The sequence below is a fragment of the Mesoplodon mirus genome, assembly GCF_964341445.2.
Source record: "Mesoplodon mirus genome assembly, chromosome: 15".
NCBI lineage: Eukaryota > Metazoa > Chordata > Mammalia > Artiodactyla > Ziphiidae > Mesoplodon > Mesoplodon mirus.
In genome coordinates this window covers 11,433,592-11,444,976 of record NC_138991.1, presented here as the reverse complement: position 1 = coordinate 11,444,976, position 11,385 = coordinate 11,433,592, and the positions used below count along the sequence as shown (strand labels likewise).

Genomic DNA, 11,385 nt, shown 5'->3' with positions numbered 1-11,385 from the left:
AGGTTTCCAGAGCTGTGGGGAAGAGGATGGAAGGAGGATTACCGTTTAATGGGAACAGAGTTTCTGTTTGGGATGATGAAAAATTTCTGGATGTGGACAGTGGTGATGGTTGCACAACATGGTGAATGTATTTAACGCCACTGAATTGTACCCTTAAAGTAACTAAAATGGTACATTTTGTGTTATCTATTTTTTACCACAATAAAAAAGCACAAATGTATAAAAAGCAAAAAAAAAGAACCATTTTGACTATATCAAAATGAAGGAATTCTGACCAAAGGACCCTGTAGACAAAGTTTTTTTTTTTTTTTTTTTTTTTTAAATCACAAATAATTTATTCTTCCGTTAGAGTTGATACAGTTTTAAATAGCAACAAAGTACACAGTGGTGGAAAATTGGCACAGAACCTAAAAGCGTTTCCATCACAATAAGGCTGTCCATGCTTTATGTGTTCAAACTTGATGTCCATTTTCTACTGACCATGTTGAAAAAAACCCTATTCTGACCTTAAAACACACACTCTCTTTCATACACACACAGAGACACATTAAAATTTCTCCTTTTGATTACAGTATGTTGAGAACAGTACATTTTGCTTATTCAGATTTATCGCACCCTTTCTGTTTTGTTTCCAGTTAGAAGTGGGGAAAAAACAATTCAATTATAAAGAATATACCTTATTCCCTGGGCACAGGCAACTGTGATGAAAATAGCAACTTACCTTTGGGCTAGATCTTTTCAGATTATGCTTAAGTAACTGTGGTTATCAACTTCTCAATGCATGACTTCCTGCCCAATGCAATATCCCTGAAATCACCTAAGACAGTCAGGCACAGGACAGTCTCAAATATGATTAAGTATACCATGCTAATAAACAAAGTGATCTGAAATGCAACCTCTATGCTTTTAATACAGATCAGAATAAACATCATCAATAAGCGTTTTCCTAAACATCTCTATGTTATATTAACCAACATAAAAAAGGGAAAAACTTAGAAGTGTTCCTTCCTTTATAAATGGCATTATTTCCAGTCAATAAAGGTTTGTAAAGTCTCCTGAACTATTCTTATTATATAAACCAATTATCCTTCTAATGTTAAAAAATAAAGTTACTGAATCAACATTGACTCTTCTTTGACATCATTTATAAAACGTTTTGATATTACTAAGTTCCCTGATTACTCAAACAAGGTAAAATTAACACTTTCATTTTCAGTTATTGCTCTTTTAGGAGAGGATTACCACTTCATTTACATGAAACTGTTAGCAAGATTCTTCAGATCCAACGTGAAGTAATTCTTATTGCCTCACATTTTAAAACTGTATTATAAATGATCTTTTATAAAAAGGTTTTAACCCACAAAACTGGAAAGCTTTTAAAAAATGTCTTTTTACGTAAAACTGTATCACAGTGCCCTTGATTATCTAACACATAAAAGGGATCTGAATTTTCTCTAAAGAACATAACAGTGGACATATGGTGTGCTTTGTCTTCTCCCTCACCTTCAGCTTCACAGAACACCACTTTGAGACCAACACAATCAAGCATCCACCATGCTCCAATCCCCATTAACAGAGGACTTCTGATTCTGTCCAGTGCGTAGTGTACCTCCTTGCATATTCACCACATGAAATAAACATAATATACAAAATATTGCTGCTGTAAAAAGTGTACATTTCCCTCTTCCCCTTACAAAAGAATCTGTGGAAAAGTATTAAATTCCCTTAACCTTCATAAACATACAAAGCTGTTCACACCTTTCAGTCTGTAACAGTCCATTTGAAATACTGTTCCGAAATCATTGCAAATTGGTTATGTCATTCTATTTTCTGTCCAATGTTGCCATCTAGAGTAGACATGTGAAATCAAGAGTATTTTTGCGCTACTAAAGCCTTTTATAACTAAGCCACAAAGGCTGTTTACTGATGAAACAGCCACTTATCCACAAGGTTTTTCCAAAAACTAGATGGAATGGAAGGGTCTCTTCACAGGGAGGTGTCCACAGTGCTGAGGCGACAGTATGGCTGCTAACAGATTCTGGCTATTGGAATGTAAGTACTTTTCACTGCTGGTAATTTCCATACTGTCCCTGGTCATACCCGTAAGGCCTCTGCTGCGGGGGCTGGGGTGGCCCAGGCTGGGCTGGTCTGTAACCGCCATACTGCTGCCCTTGCCCCTGTGGGTAGTTAGGGTACTGAGGACCTGGACCACCCTGCGAAGGACCGTAGCCCTGCTGCTGTCCTGGGTAGCCCTGCTGCCCTGGGTACTGCTGCTGCTGGGCTGGATATCCCTGTTGGGGAGGTGGTCCTTGGTAAGCATCTTGCTGTTGGCCATACTGTGAATTCCCATCAGGGTAATATTGCTGGTTCATGCCTTCTGGAGGACCTTGTCCACCATGACTGTACTGGTCCCCATAATAGTCTTCCTGGCCTGAGTACTGCTGTGGTGGGCCCTGTTGCGGTGGTCTATAGGGAGGAATCTGTCTCTGTGCCATCATATGATTGCCCTGGTTAACTTGACCCATCATTCCCATAGGTGGCTGCTGGCCTTGGTAATGCTGCCCACCTCCCTGCGGCATATTGTACTGTTGAGAAGGAGGCTGCTGGTGCATCATTGGACCTTGGTTTGGTTGAATATTCATATTTGGTCTGGGGCCATAGTTTCCCATCGGCTGCCCTTGACTCATGGTCGTCTGGTTCTGTACCGGCATGCTCTGGGACGATGGCACGGAATGGCTGTAACCTCCCATGGACCCGTGGCTACTTGAAGGCATATTCATGGAACTGTTTGTCATATTGAGTTGATTGGGTCCAGGTCCCTGCATAGGCATATGGTTAGGCCCAGGCATCTGGCCGTTCATCTGGTTCTGCATGTGTGGTGCAGGAGGACCCCCAGCTACCATTCCATCTGAAGGCATGTTGTGTGAGCGTGGAGGTGGGGGAGGGCCGCTCTGATTCATCCCTCCAGGACCCATAGGCATATTCTGTGTGGGTGGTGCTGGTAAAAGAGACTGCATGTTTTGATTAGAATCTGCTATTGTAGCAAGGTAGACCAGGTTTGTATGCAGCATCTGTTGATACTGAGAACACTCTGAGGTCTTTCCTTTATTCTGATAGTCCATTATACACTGAATAAGATGGTTATTTTCATCCAACATCTTCTGAATCGCAGCGGGAGTGATCTCCCCCTTGCCGCGCTGCCTTGGGGCCGCGAACGCCACGGACATGTTGCCGCCGTCACCACTATCGGCTAGACAAAGTTAATAGGCAGATGTTAAGTGTGAAGACATTGCAGTGTTTAAGACTGCAGTGCTTAGAATATATGAGAAACTCCTGCAAACAACAACAGAAAAGACAGCAGCCCCAATGGAAAAAGGGTAATGGACATGAAGAACAATTTACAGAAGAGGAAAACCACAAGCATGGGAGGAAGGCTCAAACTCACTAGTAATAGGAAATGCGAATGAAAACAACCAGGGGCTATCCCTTTACACCTATTAGATTGGTAAGGATTAATGTTGGACAGCACCCAGATTTTCACCACTGAAAGGAACGAGGGCTGGGGTAAGAAAAGTAGAAGTTGAGCCTGGAACATCTTGTTGTGTCAGAAAATAAGGACGTGCTCCAAGAATGATGGGGACATGATAAAAGGACACAGGAGCCAGGTGAAAGCGGCTGACACTAGCCAAATCAGGGCCAATCTGAGCATCGAAACAAATAATGGTAATGGTGGATTTATAACCCCTGGAATAAAGTAAAAGCCATGAGTCCGTACTGATATAAGTGAGTATTCTTTTGTGTCTGGTGCTTTTCACTTGGCACAAGATTTTAGAGGCAACCAGGTCACTGCACCTATGAATGGTTGGCACGCCTATGATTAAAGTCAATTGCTTGAGGGGGAAGCAAACTTTGACGTTGAGGAGGAGGGGGATGGGCAATAAGGAGGGGAAATTTCTCTTCAAAGCTGGGCCTGGAGCTTCCTGTCCTGGGGTGTCTGACCTCTCAAGCTCACCACCTACACCTGCTTTCTCTACTCATAGCAGCTGCAGAGGTTGGAGGTTGGGCTCTGTCGTCACCTGTCGGTGACTCTAGACAAATGCAACCAGAGATGCCAGCATTGCGCCCAGCCAGGTGGGGAGATGGTGGGTCAGGCTAGTGTGTATTTTCCTGGGTTGTGCCCCCAAATCACTGAGCACCTACTCAGCACCTGCATGAGTCCTGTGTGTGTGTGTGTGTGTACGGAGATGACCTACATTGGGCTGACCTTGAGGGGCTCCAAGGAGAGGGAGATTACACAAAACTAACTCCAGCCGGGGCAGAATAAGATCCTAGGGTCACCGGGTGTAGGGAGCACAGAGGAAGTGGAGAGTAATTTGACTTGGGCATTCAGGGAAGGTTTCTCAGGGCATTTCTCAGCTGGAGGTGGGAGGGAAGGATGTAGAGGCAGAGGGAACAGCAGGAGCAAAGGTGTGGAGGCAGGACCGTGCCGTGCGTGGCTTTCTAAGCTCGGACAAATGGCAACAAGGTAACACGTATCCATGGTGAACATTTTAAAGTTAGAAAAGGAGGTGGGTCTTCCACCTCCCACCTCAGGACCCTCGCCCTCCTCCTGCAGTGGACTTCCTCTAGGGGCTCCCAGTGAACCAGCCTCCTGGTAGGCATGCCCTTGTGCAGTCCCCAGCCCTTGCATCTGGCCTGTCCAGTAGAACGTGACAGAAATGGTGGCGAGCCAGTTTGGGGCTTCAGCCTAAGAAGACCTAGCAGCTTTCACTTCTGTGCCATGGGGGAAGCCAGCTGCTATGTAAGGAGTGCAGCTACTGTGATGGGGAGACCATGAGGAGAGGCCACCTGGAGGGGCCACAGGAGAGAACTCCAGCAGAGACAGCTTGGACCACATGCAGGGGCCACGGAGAAAGCCACACGACAATAACACACATGCAGAGGCCACATGTGGAGGGAGAAACTACATAATGGAGAACGGGGGAACGAAGAACTCACTGGCAGACATGCTCCAGCGACCATCAGCTCCTCAGGCCAGCCTAGCTGAGGTGCCACACATGGGAATGAAGAAGTCAGCTTGGATGTTCCAGCCTGCAGCCAGCCCTGGAGCAGAGACAAGCTGTCTCCTTGTGCCCTGTCCCAATTCCTGACCTGCAGGATCGTGAGCAAACAAAATGGGGGTTGTTGTTAGCCACTAAGTTTTGGGGTGTGTTATTACGCAACATTCTGAGCACCCTGAACTCTATGCTGCCAGTGCTGCCAGTTTCTTACGGCTTTTGCAGTAGGAGACTACATCCTCATAAAACACATGAGGACATTTATGTATCTCCCCTCATTTATGTGGGGTTTGCACATCACACATCCTGGCCTGCACTTGGCCTTTTTCTCTTAACGATAGACCTTGGAGATGGTCCCAGATGTGTGTGGTTCAATACAGTCATCACTAGCCACAGGAGGCTACTTAAATTTAATTGAAATTGAATGAAGTAAAAAATTCAGTTCCTGAGTCACGCTAGCCACGTCTCAAGTGCTCAGTGGCCTCATGTGGCTGGCAGCTCCCATATGGCACAGCACAGATGTGGAATATGCCAGTCATCCCAGAAAGTCCTATGGGATAGTGCTGGTCTGGATCCTCTCCCGCAGAGCCGCCCCATTCTTTTTAAATACTTATTTATTTATTTATTTGGCTGCCCTGGGTCTTAGTTGCGGCACGCGGGCTCTTAGCTGCAGCATGCAGGATCTAGTTCCCTGACCAGGGATCGAACCTGGGTCCCCTGCATCGGGACTGCGGAGTCTTAACTGCTGGACCACCAGGGAAGCCCCTGCCCCATTCTTTTTAGCAGCTGGAGAGTATTTCCTGGAAACAACAGCCCCTGATGTTATATCACAAGATTTGCTATTGCAATGTTCATTGTCCTTGTGCAGGTGTGAGTGTCTTTGTAGTATATGTGCCCAGCATTTCTGGCCCAATGATGCTTCCCATTTTGATAGCTATGGTCAAAGTACAACGAGAGGTTGAACCACTTTGCAAAGCCACTAAAAGTGTGTAAGTGTGCCGGTTTTCCCGAACCTTCATCAACACTGTGTGAATTCACAATTAAAACTTGTTTTAGCTAATGGCGAAGGTTTTCAAGACAAACATGGTTCTATCAGGATACTGCTCTGCCTTTCTTTGACCTCACAATGCCACTGGGCATCTCTCCATGCTGACATATGAAGATCTACTTTGTCCTTTTAAAAAAATTGTGGTAAAATTCACATAGCATAAAATTTAGCAATGAAAAAAATTGAAGTATATATATATACTTTTTAAGATGACGTTATTCTTTTTTTAAATTAATTAATTAATTAATTATTTTGGGGGGCTGTGTTGGTCTTCGTTGCTGCGCGCGGGCTTTCTCTAGTTGTGGCGAGCGGGGGCTACTCTTCTCATTGTGGCGGCTTCTCTTGTTGCAGAGCATGGGCACTAGGTTCCCAGGCTTCAGTAGCTGTGACGCATGGGCTCAGTAGTTTTGGCTCGTGGGCTGTAGCGTGCGTGGGCTTCAGTAGTTGCGGCGTATGGGCTCTAGAGTGCAGGCTCAGTAGTTGTGGCGCACCAGCTTAGTTGCTCCGCGACATGTGGGATCTTCCTGGGCCAGGGATCGAACCTGTGTCCCCTGCATTGCCAGGCGGATTCTTAACCACTGCACTACCAGGGAAGTCCCTGAAGTATAGTTGATTTACTATATTGTGTTAGTTTCAGGTATACAGTGAAGAAAGTGATTCAGTTTTATATATACATATATATATTTTTTCAGGTTATTTTCCATTATAGGTTATTACAAGATGTTGAATATAGCTCCCTGTGCTATACAGTAAATCCTGTTGCTTATCTATTTTATGTATAGTAGTTTGTATCTGTCAATCCCATACTCCTAATTTATCCCTCTCCCCCTCTCTTTCCCCTTTGGTAACCATAAGTTTGTCTTCTATGTCTGTGAGTCTGTTTCTGTTTTGTATATAGATTTATTTATATTATTTTTTAGATTCCACATATAAGTGATATCATATATTATTTGTCTTTCTCTGTCTGACTTACTTCACTAAGTAAGTAAGAATATTAATTCTCTAGGTCCATCCATGTTGCTGCAAATGGCATTATTTCATTCTTTTGTTTTCTGACTGAGTAATATTCATATATATATATATATATATATGCCACATCTTCTTTATCCATTCATCTATTGATAGATATTTAGGTTGCTTCCGTATCTTGGCTATTGTAAATAGTGCTGCTGTGAACATTGGGGTGCATGTATCTTTTTTTTTTTTTTTTTACGGTACGTGGGCCTCTCACCACTGTGGCCTCTCCCGTTGCGGAGCACAGGCTCCGGACGCACAGGCTCAGCGGCCATGGCTCACGGGCCCAGCCGCTCCGCGGCATGTGGGATCCTCCCAGACCGCGGCACGAACCCGTGTCCCCTGCATCGGCAGGCGGACTCTCAACCACTGCACCACCAGGGAAGCCCGCATGTATCTTTTTTTTTTTTTTGCGGTATGCGGGCCTCTCACTGTTGTGGCCTCTCCCGTTGCGGAGCACAGGCTCCGGATGCGCAGGCCCAGCGGCCATGGCTCACGGGCCCAGCCGCTCCGCGGCATATGGGATCCTCCCAGACCGGGGCACGAACCCGTATCCCCTGCATCGGCAGGCGGACTCTCAACCACTGCGCCACCAGGGAGGCCCGCATGTATCTTTTTGAATTGAGTTTTTGCCTTTTCCAGATACAAGTCCAGGAGTGAGACTCCTGGATCATATAGTAGCTCTGTAAAATTTACTATCTTATAATCCAATAGTTTTGATAAATGTATCATGTTTATGTAAGATGCTACTATTAGAGGAGGCTGCACAGAGACTTTATGGGAATGCTGTGCTGTCTTTACAACTCTTCTGTAACCTAAAAATGTTACTAAGTAAATAGTTAAAATCAATCGGCAATTTAAAAAAGTTCAAAAAATTTACCAACTTAACTACAGTTCACTGACATTAAGTATTATATATTCACACCGTTGTGCAACCATCACCACCATCCATCTCTGGGACTTTTCATCTTCCCAAATTGAAACTCTGTACCCATTAAACAACTCCCCTTTCCCCTCTCCCCAGCCCCTGGAAACCACTATTCTACTTTCCATCTCTGTGAGTTTAACTGCTCTAGGTACCTCATATAAGTAGAATCAGACAATATTTGTCCTTTTGTGTCTGGTTTATTTCACTTAGCATAATGTCCTCAAGGTTCATCCATGTTGTAGCCTGTGTCAGAACTTCTTTCCTTTTAAAGGCTGAATAACATTCCCTTGTATGTATAGACCACATTTTGTTTATCCATTCATACATCAGTGGACACGTGTTGTTTCCACCTTTTAGCTATTGTGAATAATTGCTGCTATGAACATAGTTGTACAAATGTATTTTCAAAACCCTGCTTTCAGTTCTTTTGGGTATATGCCTAGAAGTGGAATTGCTGGATTGTATGGTAATTCTATTTTTAATTTTTTGAGGAACTGCCTTACTGTTTCTCACAGTAATTGTACCATTTGACATTCCCACCAACAATGCAAAAGGGTTCCAATTTCTCCATGTCATCACCAACACTTGTTATTTTGTTTCTGTTTTTCCACGGTAGCCATCCTTGTGGGTATGAGGTAGTCTATCATTGTGGTTTTGTGCATTTCCGTAATAATTAGTGATTGTGAACATCTTTTCGTGTGCTTATTGGCCATTCATGTATCTTCTTTGGAGAAATGTCTGTTTCTAAGCCTTTACCCATTTTTAATTGAGTCGTTTTTCTGTGGTTTTTTCCTAATAAATTTATTTATTTATTTATTTTTGGCTGCGTTGGACCTTCATTGCTGCACGCAGGCTTTCTTTAGTTGCAGTGAGTGGGGGCTACTCTTCATTGCGGTGCGCAGGCTTCTCACTGAGGTGGCTTCTCTTGTTGTGGAGCACGGGCTCTAGGCACGTGGCTTTAGTAGTTGTGGCTCGTGGGCTCTAGAGCACAGGCTCAGTAGCTGTGGCACACGGTTTAGTTGCTCTGTGGCATGTGGGATCTTCCTGGACCAGGGATCGAACCCATGTGCCCTGCATTGGCAGGCGGATTCTTAGCCACTGCACCACCAGGGAAGCCCTTTCTGTTGTTGAGTTGTAGAAGTTCTTAATATTTTCTGGATATTAACCTTTATCAGATATGTGACTTGCAAATATTTTCCCCTATCTTGTAGGCTGTCTTTCCACTCTGTTGATTTTGTCCTTTACTGCCCAGGAGTTTTTAATTTTGAATGTATCAAATATATCTCCTTTTTTTCTGTTGGTTGCTAGTACTTTTTGTGTCATATACCTTGTCCCTTTAAGTGGCTATAGAGTGGTCCATCGTGTGGTTGTTCTGTAACTGGATCTATCAGCAAATCCTGAAGGTTCTACTTTTTAAATTTTTTAATATTTATTTATTTATTTGGCTGTTGGCTGCGCCGGGTCTTAGTTGCGGTACGCGGGATCTTCGTTGCCGCGTGCAGGATCATCGTTGCGACATGCAGGATCCTTAGTTGTGGCATGCGGGATCTAGTTCCCTGATCAGGAATTAAAACCCGGCCCCCGGCATTGGGAGCGTGGAGTCTTAACCACTGGACCACCAGGAAAGTCCCAGGTTCTACTTTTAAAATAGATTCAGACTATTTCTCACCACCTCCATGGCTTGGTGGAGTCCCCTGTCATCTGCTTTCATGACTCCAGTTACCTCCTCACTGGGCTGCCTGCTTCTGCCCTTGCTTCCAGGACAGTCCATCCGTCATAGGCAGCCGGAGGGATTCCATTAGAACCGAAGTCAGATACTGTCCCTCCTCTGCTCAGAACTCTCCATGGCTCCCACTAACCCAAAGTGAAAGCCCAAGTCTTTACAGTGGCCCACAAACCCTTGTGTGATATGGCCTCCACTATTTCTGTGAGATAATTTCCCGCTACTTCCCCTGTACTCCACCCACAGCGATTACATGGGCCAGGCATGCTTCTACCTCAGGGCTTCTGCACTTGCTCTTCTCGCTGCTGCTATCTGCATGGCCCACTCCCTCACTGCATTCATGTTTTTGCTCACCTGTCACTTCAATGAGGCCTCCCTGGACCAGTCTAAAGTTAAAGTAAAATCCCCCAACACTCCCCATGCTCCTCCTCTGCTGTATTTTTCTCCATGGTGCTTACCAGAATATAACACTTTGTATAGTCGACTCATTTATCTTGGCTATTGTTTGTCTTCCCCAAGAGGAATATCAATTTCATGAGAAAAGGAATCACTTCTGTCTTGTTCATGAATATGTGTCTAGGGCATGAGCCACAGTAAGTGCCAAAAATGTTTTTTTTACACACATTTATGAATGTTTATTTAGGCAAATTTTCCAGAAATGGAATTGTGAGTCAAAGAGAATGCATCTTTTAAATATTTTTAACCACGTTGCTCAGGTGCCAAAAAATATATATATATTTTTAAGAAGATGTTGGGGGTAGGAGTTTTTATTAATTAATTAATTTATTTTTGCTGTGTTGCGTCTTCGTTTCTGTGCGAGGGCTTTCTCTAGTTGTGGCAAGCGGGGGCCACTCTTCATCGCGGTGCGTGGGCCTCTCACTATCGCGGCCTCTTGTTGCGGAGCACAGGCTCCAGACGCGCAGGCTCAGTAGTTGTGGCTCACGGGCCTAGTTGCTCTGCGGCATGTGGGATCCTCCCAGACCAGGGCTCGAACCCGCGTCCCCTGCATTAGCAGGCAGATTCTCAACCACTGCGCCACCAGGGAAGGCCCCCCAAAATATTTGATGAATGACTAAATGAAAGTGAGTACCTTTCATCTGTTTGTTGGATATTTTTATTTCTTTCAGTGATGGCTTGCTCTTATCCTGTGAGCATCTATTATATCCACAGTGCTGACCTCTATATCCCATAAGCAAAGTACTCAGTAGGTCCTCCATCAAAAACATTCATTTAAATCACTCCTGCATTCCCAGATCTTGCCACGTGGTGGCAGCATAAGCTCAGGCAAATTTCACTAGCCAGCGCCAAGGGTATCCCAGGATTCCAAAATTCCGGATCCCAGGACACTGGGCCTGTCATCCCTCGGGGATGTAACCTAGGTACCATTCGGCAGGCGGGGAAAGTGAGGTCTCAAAGAGGAGGCATGGTGGGAAAAATCTCGGACATAGGAATCGGGAAATCTGGCTTTTAAGTTCGGCTCTTCTACCAGTTCACTGTGATCCTGGGTGGGGGAAGTCCTAACCCACTCTGGGCCTGTTTCCCACCTGCCTGATTTGTGAGGTTATCATGACTTGCGAGGTCAGGCCCTCTGTGGGGCTAAGGGGAGGTAATTCAC

At 44.8% G+C, this 11,385-nt stretch overlaps 1 protein-coding gene across 2 annotated transcripts; it reads right to left on the bottom strand.

Moving 5' to 3' along the window:
• Nucleotides 1–311: 311 nt before the first annotated feature.
• On the bottom strand, nt 312–3,251 carry LOC309816268 (protein SSXT-like). 2 transcript variants are annotated; one of them, XM_082643522.1, is made up of 2 exons: nt 2,225–3,251; nt 312–2,090 (listed from the first exon to the last, which is right to left on the bottom strand). In XM_082643522.1, the coding sequence occupies exons 1-2, from the start codon at nt 3,225–3,227 to the stop codon at nt 2,029–2,031; spliced, it is 1,065 nt and encodes a 354-aa protein (XP_082499648.1). In that variant the 5' UTR covers nt 3,228–3,251; the 3' UTR covers nt 312–2,028. The 2 variants fall into 2 exon arrangements, with proteins under 2 accessions (XP_082499648.1, XP_082499647.1); XM_082643521.1 differs by having other exon boundaries at nt 312–3,251.
• Between the last annotated feature and the right edge of the window lie 8,134 nt (nt 3,252–11,385).